A 26,724-nucleotide genomic window follows, 5' to 3' on the forward strand; every position below is an offset into this window, starting at 1 on the left:
AAAACATGCTTGATTTTCACAGTTGTGATTTGCATGATAAAGCTCTCAGGACTGTGACTTTCTTTTGTTATCTTATTTTTATTTTTAGACCCTTGGGAGGAAGTTATTTAGTGATTACTTATAATTGTGAAAATAATGTAATGATTACAGAATCTCATTAGAATAAATACTATATTTTCTGTTCCTTATGTCAATGAAATCATCTTAATCCAGGCCGATGTTGGCAGGAATTGTCACGTTTAAAATGGGTAAGATATTTATGTGATGTGACGACCTCCCGTATCGTCTCTGGAACATATCAGAACTTTCATCTCAATTCTCACTTGTTGACACCCTACCTTGTTTTGTAATTATTCTTGTTTGCATCAGAATTTTGAATCCACGTACCTGAGATGATACTTACGTATGCATGTACGCATGCATGTGTGTGCATGTGTGTATGCGTGTGTATGTGCGTGTCCACGTGTCCATGTGCACGTGTATATGCATGTATGTGTGTGCATGTGTACGTGTGTATATGAGTGTACGTGTATGTGCATATGCGTGTGTATGCATGTATGTGTATATGTGTGCATGCATGTGTGCTCATGCACACATGTGTATGTGTGTATGTGTATGCACATATGTACACGCGTGTGTACATGTATAGGTACGTGTATGCATGTGTATGCATCTGTGTGCACACAGATATACCTTTTCCTTTCATACAGGCTGTTTTGAGTATTGCTGTTAGGCAGTGACAACTTTCTGTTTCCTCAGTCAGAAAATGGGTAGCTCATCATTAATAAAGATGAGCATTCAACATCAAGAATAACTAAATACAAATGAAATTATCATATTAAATAAATAAATTCCAAAACAAAGGCAATGTTCTGTACTATGTGTTCACATTGAACTTTCTTATAAAAATCGGTGTGAATGTTTCCCACTTATTGGAAATCACATGACTAGTTTAAGCCAAAACGTGGAATATTAATTAATTCTGTTTTCAGATCACTTTTGCATATTTATGATTGATCTGTTCTGCTGTTCTGGAAGCTCTGAAAACCACTCTGTCTTACTCTAGCTGGTGCCACGGTTGTGAGAATTCAGGGAAACAAGGTGTTTGCCAGTTTAAGTATTTTAGATCTCAAACTGCCTCTTTTCTGCATCATAAACCAGTCTTAAAGACAGACATAGTGTGACTTGTAGTGGATTATGTCAGTTTTATTTTCTGTGGCTGAATCATCACTCTACATTGTGAATTAATGTTATTTTTCAGATCGTCTTTATAACACAGGGAGGTTCTCCAGTGTTGAGTGCAGGTTCAGTGAAAGTACTAACACTGTTACTACGGACTTAAACAGACTTGTTTTCTGGGGTGATAACCTTGGAGTCAGGCATTCAGTGTCCGCCCATCTCTTGGTTCCGAGTTCTCGGTCCCCTCCCGCTCTCCTCTCCCTGTACCCTTACTACTGTCTTACCTTCTTTTTGACTCCTAGGCCCTCGGAAGATGGTGTGTTGGGGGCAGGTGCCTGCTGTGAATCTTTGATAACTTTGGGAGAGAACTTTTTCTTTGGAGCAAGACCCCTCTCAATAAACTTTCAGTAGCCTGAGTATCATCTGTTGTGTGAACTATTTGTGGAAAATGTTCAGCATTTTTCCTTGGATTTTGACTGATCTTTCTCCACCTGCCAGTTTCTTCTCAGTTTGCCATGTCTGTACCCTCACCAACCCGTTCCAGCCTGGTTACGTGTAAAGTATTTGAAGCAGAGCTCTGCAGATGAGAGAGTGTGTGTCACCCCCCGAGTTCCCTTCCTGGCCTCTGAGTGTCGGTTGTGTTTTGTTCCGAGGGACGACTCTGAGGCTCCTGGCCCCTGTTTTGGAGCACCCCACAGCAAAGTGGGTGTAAAATGAAAAATGGGTTTATGCTGTATTATTATAATTCATAGAGTAGATGATAAAAATGCTTGAATCTGAACAGCAACTGAAAATGAGGACATGGTACCAGTTTGGATGTTGGATGACTTTCTTGAAAAAAGTTTTCATCAAATTTAGAAACTGTGAGTGTGCTGTTTTCTATTTCATACTTAGAATCTGTATAGTGTGTGTTGTATGAATGTGTTGTATGAGTGTGTTGTGTTGTATGTGAGTTGCATGGGTTGTATGTGTGTTGTATGTGCATATTGTGTTGAGTTGCACTTATTGTACGTTTGAGTGTTGTGTGTTGTATGAGTGTGTTGTGCGTGTATTTGTGAGTTGCATGCTTTGTATGTTGTATGAGTGTTGTGTGTTGTATGTGTGTATGTGTATGTCGTATATGAGTTGCATGTATTGTGTGTGATGTATGAGTGTTGTGTGTTGTATGAGTGTGTTGTACATGTGTTTATGGGTTGCATGTGTTGTGTGTTGTATGAGTGTTGTGTGTTGTGAGTGAATTGTACATGTATTTGTGTTGAGTTGCGTGTGTTGTGTGCATGTTGTATGTGTTATATGTTGTATGAGTGTGTTGTACGTGCATGCTGTGTTATGCGTGAGTTGCATGTGTTGTATGTGTTGTATGAGTGTATTGTATGTGTATGTTGTGTTATGAGTTGCATGTATTGTGTGTACGTTGTATGAGTGTTGTGTTGTATGAGTGTGTTGTACGTGAATGTTGTGTTGAGTTGCGTGTGTTGTGTGTGTTGTACGTGCATGTTGTGTTGAACGTGAGTTGCATGTGTTGTACGTGAGCTGTATGAGTGTGTTGTGTGTGTATGTTGTGAGTTGCATGTATTGTATGTATGTTGTATGAGTGTTGTGTGTGCATGTTGTGTTGTGAGTTACGTGTGTTGTGTGTTGTATGAGTGTTGTGTGTTGTATGAGTGTGTTGCATGTGCGTGTTGTATGTGAGTTGTGTGTTGTGTGTGCTGTATGAGTGCATTGTACGTGCGTGTTGTGTTGTATGTAAGTTACGTGTGCTGTATGTGTGTATGAGTGTGTTGTACGCACATGTTGTGTTGTGAGTTGCATGTATTGGTTATGTGTCGTATGAGTGTGTTATAAATGCACATTGTGTTGTGAGTCACATGTATTGGGTATGTGTTGTATAGGTTGTGTGTGTTTGTGTGCAGTGTGTGTTGTCAGTGTTGTATAAGCCCATTGTACATGCGTGCTGTGTTGTGTTGCATGTGAGTTGCATGTTGTCAGTGTGTGCCATGTGAGAGGCGTGGCATCCACATGACTGCTCCTCAGTGAGTCCTGCCTTGCATCCCCTTCAAGCTTGTATCTTCCCGAGCAGCCTAGAAGCAGCAGCCTGTTTGCCTCTGCCCCTCCCCAGGGGGCCTCAGCCAGATCCTGTGCTCAGCCCCCGGCTGGGCAGTCTGCCTCTCTTGTCTCTCTCTCTTCTCTCTCATCGTCCTCCTGCGCCTCCTCCTTCTGGGGACCTGCATCCTTCCTCTGTGCTTCCTGGCAAGCCACACCTGGGACGTTGGAGTTCAGGCTGTCCTCCAAACCGTTTGCTCCTCTCTGAAGAGCGCCCCCCTTGACTGGCCGTGAGCAGCTGGAGTGGATTGCAGGGAAGGGAGGTGGGTGTTCCTGTAGAGACGCCAGGGTCTTACCTGGGGAGAAGGGAGCCTGCACTGGGCAGGCCGCCCTCCTGAGGAAGGGGATGGGGTGGGAGGAGGCTCTCGTGGACAAGGGGCCCACCTCCTGCCCTCCTTCCCTCTATCCCAGTCTGTTGTGAGGGAGGGCGGGACCCTAGGTGATTTCTATGCAGATCTTCAATTATCCACGCTGTGAAACAAATACTTCTGTTTTTAAGATCAGAGGAAATCTCCTTTGTTTCTCTGCCTTTTATTTTATTTTATTTTATTTTATTTTATTTTATTTTATTTTATTTGAGAAGGAGTTGCCCAGGCTAGAGTGCGGTGGCGTGATCTCGGCTCACTGCAACCTCCACCTCCCAGGTTTAAGCAATTCTCCTGCTTCAGCCTCCTAAGTAGCTGGGATTACAGGTGCCCGCCACCACATCCGGGTAATTTTTGCATTTTTAGTAGAGATGGGGTTTCACCATGTTGACCAGGCTGGTCTCAAACTCGTGACCTCAAGTGATCCACCCGCCTTGGCCTTCCAAGGGGTTGGGATTACAGGCGTGAGCCACCGTGCCCGGTCTGTCTGCCTCTTAGTTAGAACCTGTGTATTTTATGTTTTACATTTCACTTTTCTGGGTCAGAACAGTAGTGTTTCTTTTTCGTAGTGTTGCTATGAATGTCCTTTACGGTTAGGAGACTGGGTTGGCTGCCCACTGGAGAGTGGTATCACTGGGTCACGGTCACCATCTGCCGCAGCAGCGTCCAGAGTGTTTAGAGTCTTTCCTGGACGTAGACACCCTTTTGTCTGACATTCAGATAAAACCAATCACCGCATTCAGATAAAGAGGTCAGAGCTGGGAACCGTTAGTTCACATCCACCTCTCCCGAGAGTGTTCACGCCTCTTCCACGCGGGGCTAGGCTGCTGCTGAGCATGGTTCTGCTGGCTGTGGCTGTGGCCTCTTTCCTCAACCACAGCCATCGCAGGCCTGCCACAGTTTTTATTCTTCTAGAAGAGAATAGGCAACACAAGAGAAGCAAGGTATGTTAGATATGAAACCGTTAAAAATTATTTCCTCAAACATTGTATATATTTTTTGCCCATACCTAATTTGATAGCAATTTTAAAAAGATTAAAATGAAAAAAAAATTCCCCTATATTAAGTCTTTGAAAGGCATCCAACTTAGTTTTCATACAATTATTCTCTCTTTGGAGTCATACTTTGTTGGTTTCAGTAATGTGTAACAAATGCACCAGCATAAACAGATTTAGGAGCAAACAACTGCTTCGTAATTATAGTTCAGCTCGCGGGGCCCAGCTGTGGGGGTGCAGCCTGCGCCTGCCTGTGCGCCAATAGGGCTGGTCACCTTGAGCATCTGGGAGTGTCTGGGTAAGTGAGGTCTGGGCAAGGCAGCGTCCACACACCTGCGTAGTTCTCACTTTGTCCACGTTATCCGGCAATGCCACAAAATTATCAAGTAAGTGTTCTCCAAGCGCATATTCAGTTAGTGTTTGGAAAGTGCATAGGTACCTCATACAGCACCTTTAAGAGGAACTAGGAGCCCAGGAATGAGAGCGGGTGTGAGGCCTGTACTCTCTTTGCACAGATAAAATATGCATGTGCATATCTGAGGCCAGAAAGTTAGATTGGGGCCAGAATGTGGAAGTCCTTACCTGTGGGATACTAGGGAACCACTGAGGGTTTCGGAGAGAATCGTGTCTCTGATGTGCGGCATGCCGTGGAGCCGGGGGGTGACAGGGCAGGCTCATGCAGGGCACTCGCCGTGGCCGGAGGAGGAGAGAAGGCAGCCAGTGAGCTGAGCAATTCGGTGCCTCGGTCAGGAGGGGAAGAGGGAGTACAGGAAGGCGGATGAAGCTGCGAGTCTGCACCCCGAGGTCGCCGTTGCGCTTTGCCGGAAATCAGGAGAAGCAAGTGTGGACCTGACTCAGAGATACTTAGAGACACCACTGCAAGCTGCAAGTTTGGAAATACAGGAGGAGGCTTGGGGAAAATCTGGAGCAGGGAGCATTTGGGAGCCTCTTAGGTAGAAGTGCAGGTCAAGTAGCCAGAGTGTGAGGCGTGCATGTCTGGAGAGAGGAGGCCAAAGGAAAGCCCACATTTGGAAATGGAGGAAGGGTTGGAAGACCCAGAGAAGGCCCTGCTTAGAATCCAGAGAAGAGCTGGATGGCGCAGTTCACTAAAGCCCAGAGCCGAGAGTTTCCAGGAGAAAGTCCCAAGTGTTGCTGAAAACCAGGGGGCAGGACTCCAGTTGGAGCCTGTGGGGGAGCCTGGCGGCCCTGATCCCTGAGAGCAGCCAGAGCCTGGGTGTCATGGTGGAAGTGGGTGGGAAGTGCAGGAAGCAGGTGGAGATGGTCCTTCAAGGCCTGGTGCTTCACACAGGTAGCCAGCTGTGGACCGAGACACAACTGGAGAGGGGCCTGAACCCAGAGCATCTCCAGGTGGAGGAGGGAGCCAGGAAGGGCAAAGGTATCCGGAAGAAAGGGGGCAGGCATGGAGCCAGGTCCCCAGGGAGGCTGCAGTCTTCTTTCTCTGTTCATGGACTGGTTGTTGGTTATTTTGAGTTCTCAAAGTCGTCCACTCGGTGCGGTCCAGAGAAAGTTCCCAGGGGTCTCAAGCCGGAGCAGGCCTTGTGCTTTTCCGAACACTGTGCGTGTTGACTCAGGGTTACCGTCAATGGCTAATTCTAGCGTGTCTTTTGTTGAAGTCTGCAGAGGAGCCTCAACCAGCACCGGCTTTTGAAGAACTTAGAAAACTTGTGTTCTTCTGATTCTGGGATTTTTGCCTGAAATGCCTCGTATATTTTTGGCTAGGTGTTGTTAGCACTTGTGTTACAGCATTTGGAGCTCTGTATTTTTGTGATGTGCTAGCTGTGAGGATGTTTAAAATTAGATTCCTAGAAATCAGGTTATAGGAGCTCTCGGCCATGCTTCATGGGTTATGTTTTGACCCCTCATAGTGGACCCCGTTGCAGTGGCTATTCTTAGTATTTGTGGAACACCTGACTGGTGATGCTAGGAGAATGTGATTTGTTTTCTTTGTAAGCCTAAAGTCTAACGACCTTGTAGAGTCTTTATACCTATCTCTTATAAATCAGCTTTAATATACTTGAAAATGTCCTCATTGTGCCCTTGAAAAGCAGGCTCACATTTTAAAAGTCATCCTTTTAAAATCCTTTTCTGCAGCCTGTGCCCTTTGTCTGTTTTGTTACCTTCACTGCAACATCATGAAACAGGGACAAGGGCTAGAATCTATTTCATACACAGAGCTTGAAACAGGGACAAGGACTAGAATCTCTGTTTCATACACAGAGCTGAACTGTGCTGAGCGACCTGCTATGCTGACGTCTGTTTCTGTCATGAGAGGGAACCCAGGCCTCTTGACTTTTCCTTTTGTACATTTTCAAAAAGAATATTTTTTCCTCTCTTGGGTCCATTCCATTGTGGGATTCTCTCCTAAGGCTGTTTCTTTGCGTTCCATTTTGACAAGTATGATTTATTTCTGAGATGATGAAAGGGCAGTGAAAAGGCCTGGGAAAGAGAAAGCAGGAAGAGAAGGAATCGTCTCATGATTTTAGTCAGAAGGAAATCACTCAGACAGAAACGCTATTCCAAGTGGGTCAGATCCCAGGAAGTGGGATTGAATAAGTGACATGATATCGCACAACTGTTTTACATTCTTGCTGTTGCCAGGGGTAACGAAAAGAACGAGTATATTCATTCCGAGGTCAAATATATATCTTTGCTGACTCTGACTATAATTAGCAGAATTCGTTCAGTTCAAGTTTGAGAATACCTTTACAGAAGAGGGTCTTCGTGCACGTGTGCCTATTTCTATTTATATGTTCACACGTATTGGAGTATAAATGTGTGTGTGCTGTGTGTGAGACCTCATTATTTGAAACAAGAAATGTGCAGTAGAGCTTATTAATTACGGGAAGGTACATTTGGGGGATAAACCACTTTGTTTAGAATTGAATAATGGGGTCTTTGAGGGATGTATATATGTATGTGTGTTTGCATTTATGTGTATGAAAGTGTGTATTGCATGTATATGTGTTGTGCATGTATGTGTGCCTTTGTGTGTAATGTACATGTGCATGCATGTGTATATGTGTGCATGTGTATTTGTGTTGCATGTATGTGTGTGCATGTGTTACGTGTTTAGGCACGACTGCACATATGTGCAAGTAGGCATGCATGGATGCTCATGTGTATATAGTTATACATGTATATTTGTGCATGTTATGTCTACACACTTACGTATGTATGTGTGTCAGAATGTGTATGTATATGCATGTGTGTTTGAGTGTTGTGTGTATGCTTGTGCGTGTGTGTTTGAGTGTTGTATGTTTGTGTGCGTGTGTTTGAGTGTTGTATGTGTACGCGTCTGTTATGTGGTGGTATTATGTGATTATGTGAACGTGTGTGCATGTGTGAATGTATGTATTGCATATAGGTGTGCGTGTCCATGTGTGTGTGTGTGTGTGTGATATGTGTCTGTGCATGCATGCATGTGCACATTTGATTTGTGAATCCTCTCTGGGAGGGGCATGTTCCTGGAGACAGTGCATGGGATCCTCCGCTGTCCTCTCAGGGAGAGAGACATTGTGAAAGTTCGAGCCATTAGGTAAACATGCCTGATGTTCTATAAAATATATATTTAAATATACCACTGGGGTTAAATATATGTTAAATGGGTGCAAAGCTGTTATATTGCATTAAAAGTCATGTTAGTACTTCCTGGTTAAAGGCTTTGTGAAAGATTTCCTGTACATGGGACATAATACACCACACAGAATTACAGCAGGTCAATGGTATTTGCCAGGAGGTCTGGCTTATGATTGGTATTTCTAGTTGCAGACATGCAGGTTGAGCTTTGCTGGACTTAGAGGAGGGTCATTGACTCTGCCCACTGAATGATACCAGCGTCTCTGCTGCTTCCTTTTTCTGCCGGCTTCATCCAGAGCTGGGACAGCTGCTCTCAGACGCATTGTACTTTTTTCTACATAAAAATCTGCAGCATTTGTTAGCAGTCCAGTAGCAGACCGAGTGGCAGGTCCAGGGGCAGGTCCAGCGTCAGGTCCAGCATCAGGTCCAGCGGCAGGTCCAGCATCAGGTCCAGGAACAGGTTCAGCGGCAGGTCCAGCGACAGGTCCAGGGGCAGGTCCAGCAGCAGGTCCAGTGTCAGGTCCAGCGGCAGGTCCAGCCAACTTTCCACATGGCCCATGTGAAAATGTACCCTCTCCCTTCCATTTTTTAAAGCAGTATCATTAGTAGAGCCTACTGCCATTTCTCCTTGAGCTCCTCACAGTGGATGGTAAGCATTTGCTTTATTAAAGCAAAGTTCCGTGCTCTTTGTGCTAAGTCCCCTCTGCCTTTCTGTGAGAGGCTAGAATTGGGATCGACCCTCAGCTGTGCCAGAGCCTTGGTACATGTCTCAGTTCTGGAATCTACTCTGTGCTTGTTGCCTTCCATCCACCGACAGCCGTCTGTCTTCCTGTCACTCCTTCAACACGGAGTCCAGCAGAGTGCACACAGGTGAGCCTGTGTGAATGCTGGTTTTGTAGGATCTTATCGGGACCTTAGTCATCTTTTCACTAGGAAACCAGACACTGCAAAGGACTTAAAGAAAAGCCCAAAGAAGCCGCATCAGTAGAATCATAGAGACAGAATTCTACAACCATAGGAAGTGGCATTGATTATCATGAAATGTGCATTTATGTGAGGCATAGTAAAACATCACATTTCTTACTGGGTAAGAGCTTGGAAAAGATTATGAAAGTATAACTGACTCTACTCTTGTATCGTAGAACATGGTAAAATGATGCAAGGTGTTGTATAGAATGGAACAAACAGAATATAATTATATAGAGTAGCGCAGAATAGAACAAATAGCATAATGTTATATAGGGTAGCATAGAACAGAAGAAACAGTGTAACATTATGTAGTATAGTATACAATAGGAAAAATCGTATTACATGGTCTAGAATAGAACAAGTGGGATAGTATTGTAGAGTATACAGTTGAACTAATGACGTAGTATTGCATAGCATAATACAATCTAGATTAGAACACACAGCATAGTATTAATATTACGTAGTGTGGTGTGGAATAGTAGAGTCGCATGGCACAGAACAGAGAGGATAGTGTTCTGTAGCACTGATGCAAGGAGTTTTGCTCTTTAGCTCAGCTGGGTCCAGGTTCTTGTCTAATGACCAGGAAGAAACAGGCACGGGGACATCGAAGAGTGAGTGCAGTGGAACTCGTTAAGCTAAAAGTTAAGCTCTCAGCGAAAAGAGGGGTCCTGAGAGCAGATTGCTGGTCGCCCCCTTCCCAGTTGACTACAAGGGCTTTTATATAGAAGCTGATGGGGCTGGTCTCGCTGTCTAAGGAGCAAATATCTGGTGGTTCCACCCCATTCCCTCGTGTGCATGGGGACCTTTAGTCTGCTGTGAGCATGTTTAGGAGGGCCCCCCCGTGCAAGTCCCCCTATCTGCACAAAACATGGGCTGGAGGCTCTCTGGGACCCTTCCCTTACTGTCTGCCTAAAGCAAGCTGGCTAACTCCTTTCTGTATAGAAGAAAATAGAATAGAATAGAACAGATAGTACAGCGTTTTATAGTATGGAGTGAAGCTGTAGTATTCTATCATAGAGAATGGAATAGTATAGAATAGAACAAACAGATCGTACTAGTGTAGTATAGAATAGTAGCCTCATGCAGCACGGAGCAGTGTTGTTCTCCCTATGTACAGAGTGTAACCACCAGGAGAGCGTTCTTCAGTGGGGCGTCACTGGCCCTTCATATTTCTTTGGTTCTGCGGAAATGAGGAGAGGAAGTTAATAGAGGGGGAGGAGGTTGGCTTTCTTACTTTTAAGGCGCTCATTACTTCTTGGGGATCATTTGATGGTCCCCTTTGGTAGTATTCTGTGAAGCAGTCTCTGTACTCTGTGTAGGGTGAAATGTGGAGCAGTCTGTGGACTCTGTGTAGGGTGAAACATGAAGCAGTTGAGAAAGGATGAAGTCAGAAGTAGCTCAGCAGAGATGCACCAACTCTTACCTGGGAGACTGTGGAGCAGTCTGTGGACTCTGTGTAGGGTGAAATGAGGTGTTTTGTGTGAATTGTTGTCTCATGCCTGGCACATGGCAGAGCCTCCGTGGATCTTGCCGTCGTGAACCCTCTGATAACTTCTCTACAGTGCCCTCCACACTATAAATACCACACATTGTGGGAAGTCCGGGCCTTTTCAAAGGCTGGGTTTCATTTTAACAAAATTGTTATGCCCTGCTTATTTGGAATGGCCAGATCATCCTGCACTTCTGACTTCACCTGTCCAGCTGGGTACACCTCCCTGCGTGCTGCCAAGGTTTACGGCGGAATTCCCTGACGCCACTACCCTCACTGCCTGCACCTGAATCTGCTGTGGGGTCATTTCCTTATTGGACTTGTCTGGGGACCTCCTGAGGGGTGGATGGGTGAGGACTGGGTTATCTGGGGAAGGTGTTCATGGCATTCCTGTTTTCAGTTTGTGTCTCTGTTGGAAGAGATGCTTTTAGCACATCCGTTAATCCAGACGTGATTAGCAAGGAGTGTCTCTCCCAGGTAAGAGTTGGTGCATCTCTGCTGAGCTACTTCTGACTTCATCCTTTTTAAAGTCTGTTACAAAGAGAACTTTGGTTTCTCAAGGTTTAAGAATTGATGTCAAAGAGCAATTTAGTGTTCTTTTTGAGTCACCAGCCTTGCTGTGGATGATTCATGAGTCCTTGGTGGTTAGGGCCACAGCACAATCGGTGGGCCGTCTGTTCCCCACCCTGGTGGATACTTTCTCACCCAAAGAAATGTATTCTGTTAACATGTCTCAGTTAGAATATTTTAGTAGGAGACAGAGTTATGGCTCTTGTTTTAATTTGTAATAGATGATTACTGTAGCAGGGTCAAGGTTGAGACTTGCAGTGTAGCTCATGGAAAACATTGATTAGAAACACCCAAAATATATCACCAGCTTTGTTGCTGCAGCTCCAAGGGACTAGGAATGCATATATATTTTTTCTTTTGTTATTATTTATTATTTTTATTTTTGAGACAGAATCTTGCTCTGTCACCCAGGCTGGATTGCAGTGGCATAATCTCAGCTCACTGTAACCTCTGCTTCCAGGGTTCAAGAGAATCTTGTGTCTCAGCCTCCCAAGTAGCTGGGATTACATGTGCCTGCCACCATGCCCAGCTAATTTTTGTATTTTTAGTAGAGACAGGGGTCTCACCGTGTTGGCCAGGCTGGTCTTGAACTCCTGACCTCAAGGGATCTGCCAACCTTGGCCTCCCAAAGTGCTTACATTACACACATGAGCCACTGTGCCTGGCCGCCATGATCATTTTAAATGTGGCACTGAATATCTGCCTTTTTTTTTTTTTTTTTTTAAGAAGTGCAAATGTTACCTCTCACACCTCTATTCTGTTGCTGGCCTGGGCTGGCCAGCAGGGTTCCCAGGCTCGAGGCCATGTCTGAAGTGTTGTTGGACAGTGTGGATCTGTGACCCCTTGGTCTTTGGGGACGTGGGGCACCCCGAGACACCCACAGTCTTGCGAGGGCTTACGGCTCTGTGTGTGGCTGCTGTGAGGCAGCCTTCGGTGGGGAGGAAGGAGAGCAGAGCCCATCTGTCCTGGTGCGGAAAATGCCCAAGAAACCAAAGAAATGGTACAAAAAAAATCATCTGCCCTGGTGCCATTTCTGTAAAAAAAAAAAAAAAAAAAAAAAAAAAATTCACTCTGAATGTGGTTCTGTGCTTGAGGAGGATAGAAAATACCTGGAAAGGCACAGAAAGTGTTCTTATGGGGTCAGCGCCGGGAAGTGGGATGGGAGGCTTGGGAGTGTGTGCAAAGGAGGAAGTGGCATATTTTATTCTAGTTTATTTGGTAGAGCAAGTGATGAAAGTGAAGCTTGAGTGATCAGAGTAGCTCGGCCTGGCCATGGGTAGATCCCAGCGTGTCCCGCCTCCCGCCTGCAGCTGCAGCTCTGTTTCTCCGTCACAAATGAGACAGGTGGCCTGAGGTTGTGGGCCGAGGAGGGGCAGCTCGGTGTTCCCAGCACCTGACTGTTCAGGCTGCTCTTGGGCCAGCCTGAGGGAAGGGGCGGAGGAGAGCTGGGAGGGTGCACAGTGCGTCCTCCTCCCCCGCCCTGGGACTGAGGTAAGCCCAGGCTGCTGTCAGGATGGAGGAAGATGCCCTCAGGACGGAGGAAGAGGCCGATGGAGTTTGGTCAGCAGCCAGTGTTGTCTTTCCCACAGGGGATACGCAGTGCCCCAACTAGCAGGAAAAAACTCTGCTTTAGTTTTTAAATTTTGCTCATTCTCTTTATCGTGCTGGTCATGGTAAGATTTGGATATTGTTGGTAGGAATCAGTGTCAATTGCGTACAGTTGACTATTGTCCAACACAAGCTTGAGCTTTGCGGGTCAACTTATAGGTGGATTTTTTCAACCAAACTCAGGGAGAAAATACAGTGTTCTGCCACGTGAAACGCATGTCGGAGGGCTGATTCTTTGTACACGCAGAAAATACAGTGTTCCTGCCATGTGAAACGCGTGTCGGAGGGCCGACTCTTTGTACACGCAGGTTCGGCAGGTCCACCTGTGGGGCTTGAATGTGCCTGGATTTGGTGTCCATGGGGTCCTGGAACCGACTCCCTGAGTCCAGCGAGGCTGGCCCCGGGATCGACTCCTTGAGGACAGCGAGGCTGGCCCCGGGACCGGCTCCCTGAGGACAGCGAGGCTGTTTCTAGTAGCAGGTGGTTTATTTTGTGTTTTCCCCCTGGCTCCACACCCCGTTCTCAAAGACACGGCTGTCACAGGGGGACCAGCTGGGGCAGGGGAAGAGTGGAGGGCACCTGGTAGAAGTGGCCGTGGACTCTCTTAGGAACGATAACCGTGACACCTACCGTAGACGAAGATGTTGTTGGTCTGCACTCTTCTCGTGTTGGTCTGGGGCATACAGTGGCCGTGGGCTGGTGTGGTCCACAGCCCCGGTCTGGGGCATGCAGTGGCTTTGGGCTGGTGTGGTCCACAGCCCCGGGCTCCGTGGTCCCTGACCCTGAAATCCCATCCGGTCCTGTGTCACCTTGGGCCAGCTGTCTCCTGAGGGGAAGGGAACAGGGAACAGCCCTCCCCGCATGGCCTCCCCAGCACCACCCACCCCCAGGACCTCCAGTGTTGACCCTGCTGGGGGCTCCTCTCTCCTGGGGGGACCTTGTCCCAACAAGAGGACTCCATGGGCTGCAGGAGGTGTCGAGCTATTTTCTCTCCTGGAACTGGGTTGCTGGCAGCTCCCAGATGCAGGAGGAAAGGCTCAGAAGTGCCTTCATAATAAGGAGTTGTTGACGTGAACTTTGGACAGCAAACACTGCTTACATTTCCTTTTCCATTTTGATGCGTTAATGGTGTGCGGCAACACCGTGACACACGGGGATGCAGGTGATGGGTGACCCCCCCGCAAGGGGGCCATGCACCTGTTTGATAAGAAGGCATGCTTCTCTTACTGCAAATAAAAGCTTTTAATGGTTTTCTGCCAGAAAGACCCTGTCCTTTATGTAGGATACATAGCGGATCATTTGGCAAGGGATTGGGGATTTGGGGTTAAACTAAAAACAAATTAATTTCATTTTGTAGCACTCTGAACCCATTTGAGTTAATTATTCATTGAGAATTTGAATAGCACACACTGTTCTGACTTCCAATTTCCCCCTAATGAACGGCATTTGCTGTAACATGACAAAACCCTTAGTCTTAGAATTACTGGGTAATGTGGAAAAAGTCAAAGTTGGTTCTCTGTTGTTTTGCTTTAAGGAAATTATATTACTTTGCAGCCACTTAGTTTTCTCCTTTCCAGTAAGAAAAATTGCTTTCTTACTACCTGAAAATTCGTGAAGGTCAAGGGGACACAGGCTGCAGTGCATTAAAAGCCACCATCAAATGTGGACGTGGACCGAGTTTTCCCCTGTTCTCTCCCACCATCAAATGTGGATGTGGACTCAGTTTCCCCCTGGTCTCGCCCATCATCAAATGTGGACTTTGACCCAGTTTCCCCGTGTTCTCGCCCATCATCAAACGTGGACGTGGACCCAGTTTCCCCCGTTCTTTCCCACCATCAAATGTGGACGTGGACCCAGCTTCCCCCTGTTCTTGCTAACCATCAAATGTGGACTTGGACACACTTTCCCTCTGTTCTTGCCCACCATCAAATGTGGACACGGATTCAGTTTCCCTCTGTTCTTGCCCACCATCAAATATAGATGTGGACCTAGTTACCTTCTGTTCTCACCCACCATCAAATGTGGGTATGGACCCAATTTCCTTCTGTTCTTGCCCACCATCAAATGTGGGCATGGACTCAGTTTCCCTCGGTTCGTGCCTACCTTGCCACCATGGCTCATTTCACAATCACTCAGGAAAGGAAGAAACATTATTTTTAATAGGCATGAAGGCAGTTGTTTTTAACCTAAGGAACAGGACATAATTCCAGCAATGGGAATGACCAGCCGAGTGGGTCTGTGTGAGGTTTGGAAGAAAAAAAGGATTTTAACTTCCCCTCTCTGTGTGTGCCCACCTCCCCCAGTTGAGAGTCACAGATTTAATTACTTTAATTTTGAGCTTAAAATAATTTGACAACCTAACAAAAACTACTACAGTCCTATAAAATTCTGCTGTGTGTTTGGTTTTTCAGTTGCTTTTCTGAATATGGTAAATGAATGCATTATGAGTTGTTATTTTAGTAATTGCTGTAAAAATTAATGTATGTTATAACCAAGTGTTATAAAGTTAATTTAGCACCAAAGGAAAGCTAAAGCTGCATTGATTTCCCAGTGTAGTTGTGCATAACAACGGCTCCATGAGGCAGGGGCTGTGACCCTGCAGTCTGGTGGGAGCAGGTGCCACCTGGCTGGTGCGTTCGCTGCCCGTCCCCTCTTGCTGCCAGGCAGCTTTGCAGTTTCCAGGCTATGCGGGAATTGAGGCCGGTGGTCAGTAAGAGACGGTGGGTAGTTGGGTGGTGCAGGTTGACGTGGGGTGGAAGGAGGCGTGGAGAGCCTGGGGAAGCCTGGACAGCAGCTCCGGTACCTGCACAGGGGAGCAGGGTGCAGCGGCACGGGACAGTGAGTAGCTCCTGGAAACAGCCGTTGGGGTTTTTATAGATGAGTCTGTCTTCAGCTCTGCATCCCTTTCCTGCTGAGTCCGGGTGGAGGGTGGAGGCGTCGAGCGCTTGTTTCTCCAGGTGAGGGCCCATCGGACACAGCCAGTGTTTCCTGGAGTCCCCTCACCTGGGAACGTGCCCCTGCTCTTTTCAGAACAAAAGAAATCTTAGTTAAACTTGACACATCACCTTTCCAGAAGGTGTTTAAGTCTGTATGCCTGTTAAGTCACCTAACTTTAAAGAGTAATGATACAATATGCTTCTTTTTAGGGGAGAGAACCTAGCTGATTTAAAAGATAAAATCAGAGGTTGGGGTCGCAGCATTGTGGAGGAGACTTGGTTTATGTCCTAGTGGGCAGCAGTGTTTCCTCAACTATGGTGTTTGCTCTATTATTACATTACAGAGGTGACACTTCAAGCATAGGGAAATGGAAGGCAAAACAGCGCCCCCATTCAGAGATAAACGTTATCAACATATTCATGCACTTCCTTCTGCTGTTTTTGCTCTTCACTTTTTGTTTTAAGACCACGTTCGTAGGATGGATATATAATTGTTTATGGTGACTTTAAAAGCACCTTTCTTGCTAAAAAGAGTATTTTTTCAGTCTGGAAAATTTAGACAACATGTTTTGTTTAAAAATTAATTATAATACCACTGTGAAGTCATCAATGTTTTTATACATTTTCTTGGTCTCTTTATGGACTTAATAGATACAATTTAACAAATTGGAAATAACGTAATATTATGCATAAAATGTTTCTTGGCATTAGAGATGGAGCAGAGAGGAGGCACAGGGCTTCCCGCTGGCTGAGGTCCTCCCAGGGTGTGACCAGCAGCCTCCCAAGTTTAGGGTCTGCACGGAGTAAGATTTCTAAATTGCCTTACACCACAACCCCTGCAGCCACGCGTCCCTTTGATAAGGGGGTGTACTCTGATAGATTTTTCAAGACAAGAGTTTGCTGGATCTGAGGCTGTTTCAGCTGCTTCTGGAGACGGCAGGTCTGGGACGTTTGTGCCAGCTCTCCCTCAAGACCCCACGGATGCCACATCCTCATCTTTTGGAACCCAGTGTTGTAGAGGAGAAATCTGAAGCCAGTTTGATTTTTGCTTCTTGGTAGGAAACTGATGTTTTCAGGCTTTTCCCCTTTATTTCCATAATGAAGATGATGTCCAACCTCATCCAGAGGTGTGTTTGTTACCTTGTCGGGAATGTCCAGCCCTTATGTCCCCCTTCAGGTCCTCAGTCCCTTTCTCAACTTCCTCGCAATCCTCCCCATCTCATCCATCTTCACTGTAATTCTGTTATTTTTTTTCATTTTTGTGCTCACTTTCCCATGCGACTTTTGTTCTTGTTTCACAGATGCCCGTGCCAAACTTTATGTCTGGGGCTCGAGGGCCGTGTTTTATTCTGTCTGCCTCTGCATGTACTTTTGAGAAGTGGGGTTGGAGGTTGCCCCCCAGGTGCTGTTTCAGCTGGACCTGCCCAGACTCTGTGAATTGGGGGCGTCGGGCAAATCCCATGTGGCTCTATGGTGGGCCGTGCCGCTGAACCGTACGTCTGAGGTTTGGGGGCCGTGTTTCATTCTGTCTGCCTCTGCATGTACTTTTGAGAAGTGAGGGTGGGGGTTGCCCCCTGGGTGTTTCAGCTGCACCTGCCCAGACTCCCTGAAGTGGGAAGGTCGGGCAGAACCCGTGTGGCACTACAGTGGGCTCTGGTGCTGACAGAGCAAGAAGCCGCACTCCCAGGACGTGCTTGCAGCTGTGGGCAGGACTGGGATTGTGACAGGATCATTTCCTTCTCTAAAATACATCTCAACTGTTATCCAGAGGGTTGGCTGTAGGCTTTCAACAGCTTCACTCTTCTTAGTTACCAGGAGACAATTCACTAAACAGAGTTGCTGTCAGGGTTTAATTAGGAATTTCTGCGAGAGGCTGGTGGTACAGCTCCCTCTTCAAGCCTCCTGCAGCCTACCCGTCCCCACTCTTGGGCCCAGCCACCTGCATTGGTCTGTGGAGACTGCACATTCTCTGTTCTCCTAAGGGGCTTCTGGACTTCGGGACAGCCTTGGTAAGTTGATGTGTAACTCCCAGTCTCTTCTCTCTTTAAGTAAGTACGTTCATGGAATCCTGATCTTCGAAATTGTTTCATCTTTGTAAAACAGCCATAGTTTCCTAAGCCACCTTGTGTCTGAGTGTGAATCACTTGTTATTTTTCACTGCAGAATGAACAGAACTGGAATCATAAGATTTAGAGGGTGATGAAAAGACAGAGGTTAGCATATTCCATTTTCTCACCTTTTCCTTACACTTTTTCCTTAAATGCACCCCTCGTATGTCTGTGAAGTTCTTCCCAATTCTGTAACGTCACTCTATCCGCAAGTGGAACATTTGTGAACACTAACAAGTATTGATGTATACACCTCTGCAACCCCGCTGGAATTAATGCTTTTTATTTATGTATGGATGGTCATCAGATGGCCAGAGGGATTCCCTGTGAATTGCGGGGGTCCTCATGCCTGCTTGTGAGTGACATGCACATGGCGAGGGCTAGGGAATCTCAGTCTCTGTGATTTGAGTTTTGACATCGTTTACGCAAGGCAGGTGGATGACTCTTTGAGCTTGGCATGCTCCTGGGTGGCACAGCACAGCTGACATGGAGTGGGGCAAGGGCTTGTTCCACGAGTTTCTGTGTTTTTGTTTTTGTTGTTGTTGTTGTTGTTATTTTTTTTGAGATGGAGTCTCTCTCTGTCACTCAGGCTGGAGTGCAGTGGCGCGATCCAGGCTCACTGAAAGCTCCACCTCCCGTGTTCACACCATTCTCCTGCCTCAGCCTCCCGAGTAGCTGGGACTACAGGTGCCCACACCACGCCCTGCTAAATTTTTTGTATTTTTAGTAGAGACGAGGTTTCACAGTGTTAACCAGGATGGTCTCGATCTCCTGACATTGTGATCCACCCGCCTTGGCCTCCTGAAGTGCTGGGATTGCAGGCGTGAGCCACCGTGCCTGGCCTGTTTTTGTTTTTTTGAGACGGAGTCTTGCTCTGTCATCCAGATTGAAGTGCAGTGTCATGATCTAGGCTCACTGCAACCTCCACTCACTGCAACCTCTGCCTTTCAGTTCGAGCAATTCTCTTGCCTCAGCCCCCCTAGTAGCTGGGATTACAGGCATGTGCCACCATGCCTGGCTGATTTTTGTATTTTTAGTAGAGACAGGATTTTGCCATGTTGGTCGGCTGGTCTTAAACTGTTGGCCCCATGTGATCCACCCGCCTTGGCCTCCCAAAGTGCTGAGATTACAGGCATGGGCCACTGCACCCGGCCCTGTGTTTGACTCTTAAATCTTCTTTTTCTTTTTAATATTTCTGTTTCTGGACGGCCACTCAGTGGATATGGAGGAAGAGTTCACAGATGTCCGTATTACATTTCTTACTTAAATTAGCCTCCCTTGAACACTGCTGTAGGGTACAGATGCATGAAAGGCTGAAAGGGTGGTTGCGTCCCAGTAAGTGTGAGCGTGGAGCTGGTCTGTGAGACCCCGGTGCCAGTGAAGGCACCCGTGTGAGATGGCCTGGGATGGGGGTGTTCAGAGCCCTGACCGTGGCACACACCCTTCAGCTTTGATGTTTCAGGCCATTGCTCTGGTCATCAGTGAGCAGAAGGTCTAACAGCAGTGATATTTATCACTAGCTGTGTTGGCCAATGTGTTAGGAGGGTGAACCTGTTTGACTTAAGCTGTTTGACGGGTTTGCATTTAAATAGACAACTGGTGACCTGGTGCCTGGACGCTTGCTCTGTGACTTGCCCTACGTGGCTTCTCCCTCTGGTATGTGTTAGATGAGATGGGCGTGTTTAGGGTGGTGTGGCCCTAGACTAGAAATGCAAACCCTGCCTCACCCCAGATCTGCCCCACCCCAGTGTGACTTTTGGAGATGGAGGCCCAGCATCCTTCACCTGCCCTCCAGGGTGATGCTGAGGATGCTGAGGTTTCAGAGCGCTGCTTTGTTGGCACTCCAGCAAGTCCTGCTTAAAGAGGCCAGGATCTGAAATGGCAGGTTACCACATTGTATAGCAGAAAAATAGAAACGTTTCCTTAGAATGGGCGTAGGAAGAAAAATGATTTCCTTCACCATATCTGGAAAAGATTTCAAATTAGCAGGCACTATTTGGAATTATTAGTGGTCTCCTGTATTTCTTATCTTTTTTTTTGTTTTTTCTTTATTTTGATACAGGGTCTCACCCTGATGCCCAGGCTGGAGTGCAGTGGTGCAATCTTGGCTCCCTGCAACCTCTGCCTCCTGGACTCAGGTGATCGTCTCACCTCAGCCCCCTGAGTATCTGGGACTACAGGCACGATACCATACCTGGCTATTTTTTTTTTTTTTTTTTTTTTTTTTTTTTGTAGAGACGAGTCTTGCTATGTTGCCCAGGGTGGTCTCAAATTCAAGCATTTGTCCTGCCTCAGTCTCCCAAAATGCTTCTGTACCCCTGACCCAACAAGGAAGGACAAGAGGCGTGAGCCACACTCCTGGCCTCCTGTCTTTCCTTGTTGGAGCAGGGATGTAGAAGCACTTGCCGCAGCTGACTTGAGTATATCTCGTTTTGCTTTGTTTTCGTCACGGGTAACCTGGCAGTGCTGTGCACCAGTGCTGCTGGCCAGTTGTTTTTTCGATGGACTGGCAGAAAATCAATCTGAGACCCGGGTTCCTTTCTCCCCGGGTACTGACCAGGTGGGAGAGGAAGGACGTTATCTGAGTATCAACTTCATGAGGGCTGGTGGGGAAACGTCAACTTTAAGGTGCCTGGGATCTAAGGCATGGAACCCAGAGTGCAGCGGAACATAGGGGATGTATCCTTGGGAGCAGAGACGTGCGGGCCAGTGCCCTCGTTCCTGGCAGGTTCTGAGTGCAAGAAAAGGTTAGTGACCCAGCCGAAGTCACGGAGCAACCTGCCAAGACCTGCCTGGATGTGTGGCTGGCATCTGTGCTGGCCCCAAAACTGCCCATTTGGGGATTCCTTGCAGTTTCAGACCCATCTAGGGGTCCGGAGAGGGTCCCAACCATGACCTCAAAGAAAGAGGTGTTGCCTTGAGATCCTCCAAGGTGAGGGTAGGAATTTTTTTTTTTGTTTCAATTAGCAATAATTTGTTGTGAATGATCTTGGACCTATTTTCCACTTCTTTGTATAGGAAGAGAGACAGAATAAAAAGTCTCAATGTGCCAGATGCCATGTAATGAAGTCGTGGGTTTAACATTGTTGATTATTATGTAACATCACGTTAAGTGGAACATATTCACACGTGTCCACAGCGTGTGCGTGTGCCCAGTCCGATGAGCACGTTGGGTTGGGGTCGCTGCTGGTTCATGCAGCCCCTCTGGGTGGTGCTTTCTCTGTGACTTGCCCAACACCGTTGCTGCTGCCTCTGTTGGAGTTCAGCCTTGACCGGCCTTGCTGCCACCAGGTTCTCGGGGCCTGTGCACCCTCTTCCCCGCGCGCACCCTCTACCCCGCGTGCACGTTCTTCCTGGGGCACACCCTCGTCTCCGCGAGCACCCTCGTCCTCTGTCCTGCCCACCCGGGGTCTGCTGTGTGTTTCTACTCAGCCCATGCCTGCCTCTTGCTGTGAGCTCAGTTTATTGAGGTGCGGTGAGAAACCAACAGAGGGGAGCAGTGTCCCAGCTTGTCAGGGCAGGAGGGAGCCTTGGGCATCTCTTCCCCAACTCTGGCGACCCACCCTTCGCGATATAGTGCTGGGGAGAGAGGTGAGTTCTAAAGGTAAGACGGCCGTGATTTCCTGAGTCTTAATTACCTAACACTGGGTCATCTGCCATGTCGCCTCATCGAAGGGCACCTCTAGAGACAAAGCAAAGCCTCTGGTGGCCGTGGGCGGGGTGGCCATGCCTGTCTGTGGGTTCTGTAGAACCTACCCAAAGCCCCTCCAGCCGTGGGGATGTTCAGGCACTTGCCGCCTGTAGGAAGTGTGCGTTAGCCACGTGGTAGGTGCGGACGCCTGGAGGGATAGGCACAGGCCCACAGGCGTGGTGAGTGTGGGAGATTTAGCCACGTGGGGACGTGTGGCGGGATAGGCACAGGACCACAGACGTGGCGGGTGTGAGAGAAAGTGCACAGAGTGCCCAGCAGATGGCGTGTGGTCAGCGGAAGCCGTGAACACAGGCCGGGCTCGGGAGACACATTTGGAAATACACTTTAAGCAACATCAATGGATAATGCTGCGATTTGGTTTCCTCCCGTGGTCCAAAACATGTTCTAGAGATGCCGCTGCTTTGTGTGTACCTGAGACAAGGGTCTAAATGTATTAGGGCCTTGATGTAATCTGTAAGACAGGTACAAAATGCCTATTTCAACGAGGCACTGAACAAGAAAGCGTGCTCTATTCAGTGCAATGAGAATGCTTCATTGTCATAAGCAAAGTAAAATGCCTCCAAGGCGAGCTTGCCATGTGTTTAATGACCTTGGACACGAGCCTCCTAAACCTGCCAGAAAGTGCTTCCAGCGTGGCTTCATGCAGTGGTTTCATGCAGTGGCTTCAGTGGAGAATGTGCATATGTGGCTGATACTGAGAGCTGCGCAGCACCCTCCTGACCTGACGCATGCCCATGTGTGGACCGTGAGCCGGGCAGCACCCTCCCGACCTGACGCATCCCCACGTGTGGGCCATGAGCCGGGCATCCTGACCTGACAGGTCCGCATGTGTGGACCATGAGCCGGGCAGCACCCTCTTGACCTGACGGGTCTCCTTGTGCCCATTGTGGGACCTCCGTCAGTCAAACAAGTGACACATGTCAAACTGAATGCAGGGAGGAGGGTCCAGGATTGCACGCAGGCTCCATGTCTCATCCTTCTGAGGCCTTCTGGGAAGCCAGGAGGGCAGTGGGGTCTTTTGCGTGTTTCCTCCTGGTGGCTATGAATTTGTACCAATGGCTTTTTGCAAAAGGGCCCGGAGGCGGAATCAGACCCTGTCTTAGAAAGGATGACGTCTTCACGGGCACCTCTTTCCGCCACTCTAGTGCTCCTGTGATTTTTCAATATGTGCACCCTGCAGACTTCAGCCTGTTGGTGTCTTGGGGGAATAGATACCAGGATTGTTCCAATGTGTGCAAACCTGAAACAGGAATTTCTCTGCGTTAAGTTGGTCACCAAAATGGGAGGTAAGGGGAGAGGGGAAGGAACTTCTTGGCCTCATCAGCCCTTTTCTTGAAACTCACAGTCAAACTTTGTCAAATTCTAGATGATGGTGCTTTAGTCGATGCATTTATGTATGTTATGTCTTGTTTTCTGAGTATGGTGCTTCGAGAATTTAAATATTAAGGTGAAATTGCCATGCACGGTTGAATTGGCACCATAATTTGACTCTCTGTAAAGCCTTTTGGTTTTCTGTTAGAGTGACTTACCATTTTTTGAGTTAACTGAAACAAACTCTGCTGTCAGCACGAAGGAACCACTGTCTAGTTAGGACATCCAATTAAATAGAATTCTCCTAAATAGAGCGTGCTCTTTTCATAAATTTTAAAAATTCATCTATTCATCAAACACATATTGAGTACTTATCACCCTGGTTGCTAGTCACTGTTCATATATATTTTTAAGGAATTACTTCCACCTAGCTCTGAAATAACATTGTATTTAGAATTTAGCCCAGAGGTGATTAAGCATGAACTTTTCTCAGCAGTCTTGTTTTCATTTTTACTTGATAACATGTTCTCAGACTCGGTGCCCAGCTGACGTTACTGTGCATTGCCCCAGGCACACACCTGGCCGGCGCTGTGTCTCTGGGGCTTTAGAGCAGGAAGGAAGGGCTGCCAGGTGTCTGGCCCTTCCATGTTTCCCTGGGGGAAGGATTAGGCCTTGGGCAGGAGTCTTGGCTTGTCTTACTGGATTAGCTGGTGTCATTCAGTCAGCTCTGCCTTGGTGTTAAGCTCTGGACTGACTCTGACCTCTGAGTGGCAGAGGAGAGGATGGCGTTTTAGAATCAGTCATGCAGACCGGGGCACCCAGCAGGTCTCGGATAAAAAGTGGTGGCAATTGATCACTTCCCTTTTTGGGAGAACTGTGTGGATTGACTCAGACCTCTTTCTTTTGATTTTATCTTGAGACTTTGCAGAAGCAAAAATGCCTTTAAAAAAAATTAAATGATGGGCTTTTGTAATGTTTGTGTCTCCCCAAGATTCACAAGTTGGAATCCTCACCCGCGAGGAGATAGTGCTAGGAGGGGGAGCTTTGGGCGGTGAGGAGGTCGTGAGGGTCTCATAAATGGGATTTGTGCCCTCAGAAAAGGGACTACAGAGAGCTCCCTCGCTCCTTCCATGGTGTGCGGACCCAGTGAGAAGCGCCGTCTATGAACCAGGAAGCCCTCACCAGGCAAACCTGTCAGGCCTTGACTATGGACTTCCCAGCCTGAGACTGAGACTGAGAGCTGTGAGAAATGAACTTGTGTCATTTGCCAGCCCCTGCCCAGCCTGTGGTGTGTTGTTAGAGCAGCCTGGGTGAACGAAGGCAGGTCGTGAATTTTCTGTCATGCTTTCTGGCTTCAGATACTTGCTAGGGAGATGTCACCATCTTACCCAGGTGGAAGTGTCTGGAATCAGACGTTCCGTTATGATTTGACCTTGTTCTTGCCCCACGCCTGTGCCGTTCGCACCTCCAGGTGTCTCGGCTGCCCGCGGCCCCTCCAGACGTTTCTGATTCGGGGTGTGGTGCTGGTCGCGGCCGTGCCGTCAGTGACCAGGAGTAGGAGCTCGCGCCCCTCGTGAAGCAGCAGCCTCACCCGGAAGCTGCCGAGAAGCATTTGACAGAAGGTGATCGCGCCTCGAGACTGAAACTTCCTGTTTACAGGGAATGGAGGTGCATAGTAGGGAATTTCATGATGGCCCTAGAAACAGATGCCTCTGGGGTAGGGGATATTCTGCAGGACAATGCAATGATCTTCTCGAAAAGTGAAGATCACAGATAAAAGGGGTGCGAGGCTGTCCCTGACTAAGACGGGGAAGGAGAGTCACTCAGCACAGTGTGTGGCCCGGATAGAAAAGACGTTTTCGGAACGATTGTGCTACCTGAACATAACCTGGACAACGATGCTCTGAAATCATTCTTGTCTGCTGATGATGGTACTGCGGCTGCAGAGGGGCCTTTATTCCTAGGGAACGTGTGCCTGAGGACTCGGTGAGGCAGCAGGAGCCTCTCACCTTCAAGTGGCTCCAGAGAAGAAACAAATCTGTCTCTCTGTCTGATCTACAGAGAGAGTGAGAAAGCAAATCTAACGAAATGTTAGCAGTTGTTGGAGCTCCACGTGGAGAAAACTTGACCACTCGTTGTACTGTTCTTCCACTTTTTAAATATGTTTGAACATTTTCATAATGAAAATGTGGGAAAGTAAAAATAAATCTGGAAATTAGAACGGAAGTGAGCCCAGCCAAGTGCTCTTGGGTTCAGCCGGGAAGAGCCAACGGTCCGTTGGTGTTCTCTCGACTCGTCGTGGGGATTTCCTCCTCCTGGGTTCACCACCTAGTTTTCCTTGTGGTAGTTATTTTATACATAGCTATGAGCATAGGTGATACTGAAAACACACGTTTAGTGTGGTTTGTCATTAAGAATTTGGAGAACTGGCTAAATAAACCACTTGTACAGAGTTGAGATGAGCACTACCTGCCTCAGCGTCTGTGGTAACAGCTTCATTTGGGTGCAGAGCTTGGCAGAGGTTTGAGTGACTCTGTCTCGATGGTCCTCTGTCAGAGGACAAGGTTAAGCATCACCACCGAGGGCCCTGTTGAGCCTCTGGGCTGGAAGTAACCTCCCCCTGGCTGGTGAGGCAGCCTCTGAGGGCCTTTCCTGACAAAGCCCTTCACTGAGCTGCAGTTTGGCCATCTCTGCCCTCACCTCCCCGACTGCAGGGCCTCGAGGTCTCACCACCTCCAGCCTGAGCACCCAGTGCCCAGGGGCAATTTCCCACCTTCCCTGGGGGCTCAGGATTCTGGCTCCCGGGGCAGTGCCCGCAGCTGGGCCCCTCCTCCTGGGCTGGGGGTAAGGCTGGCCACGGCCTCCTGCTATGTCCCACTGGCCACTTCACCGCAGCTGCAGCCCTCACTGGGTGGCCCCTCCTGCTTCTGTTGGATGAGGAGATGCAGGCCTTCACCGAGGCTTCCTGGCCTCGCCCCTGCTGGCCCCAAGGCTGTGCCGCTTCCCCCTTCCCAGCCCCTGGTCTCTGTACAGTGTCTGTCCAGGATGTCTGTCCATCTGTCCTTGACATTCTGTCCAGAAGCAGCCACTGTCATCTTAGTTTGTGAGGGGCGAGCAGAGCCCAGGTGCGGTCGATGTGGAGATGCTCATGCACTTCAGTGTGCAGGGAAGTGAGTTCCTTCATATCTACAGCCTCTGCACAGCCAGCTGGGAGCTCACCCCATTCACAGGTGGATGTGCCTTGTTTTTTGGCCCAATCACCTGCATTAACTCAGAAGAATCACAGTTCCCTGCTTTTCTGTCTTTCGTGACCGTCCACCTCCCTCCTCTGCCTGGGGCTGAATGGTGGGGTCTGTCATGGGTTCGTGGGACCCTCTGTTCTTGTGCGGCCACCAGGAACTGTTATCCGGGCTGATTCCACAGGAGGAGTTTGGGGTGAGCTCCTGAGCGAGAGTTGGGAAGACTGACGTCTGTGTAAACCTTGCTTGTTCATGGTTATTCCTCTCAGTCTTCTTAAATTGTGAAAAATTGAGGACCATTTTGAAATATGGATTTAGGTATGGATTGGTGAGGAGAGAACGTTGATCTAATTGGGTTTACGTTTTGTGTGATAATTTTACACTATCCTTGGGAAAAACTGAAGATGTTGACAGGGTCATGAGAATCGTTTCTTTCTTTCTTTCTTTCTTTTCTTTTTTTTTTTTTTTTTTTTTTTTGAGATGGAGTCTCACTCTTGTTGCCCAGGCTGGAGTGCAATGGTGCAATCTCGGCTCACTGCAAAC

At 47.8% G+C, this 26,724-nt stretch overlaps 1 protein-coding gene and 1 pseudogene across 1 annotated transcript in view; one reads left to right on the forward strand and one right to left on the reverse strand.

The window, feature by feature from the left end:
• The window catches only part of LOC141409334 (uncharacterized), a 45,064-nt gene that overhangs the window by 15,519 nt on the left and 2,821 nt on the right, over positions 1-26,724 (forward strand). Inside the window, exon 4 of the mRNA XM_074028240.1 lies at positions 214-248. Within this exon, the coding sequence (XP_073884341.1) occupies positions 214-248 (35 nt within the window). The remainder of the gene's footprint in view (positions 1-213; positions 249-26,724) is intronic.
• On the reverse strand, positions 3,838-13,836 carry LOC135968766 (uncharacterized; annotated as a pseudogene).

The sequence above is a fragment of the Macaca fascicularis genome, chromosome 20 (assembly GCF_037993035.2).
Source record: "Macaca fascicularis isolate 582-1 chromosome 20, T2T-MFA8v1.1".
NCBI classification, from domain to species: Eukaryota; Metazoa; Chordata; class Mammalia; order Primates; family Cercopithecidae; genus Macaca; species Macaca fascicularis.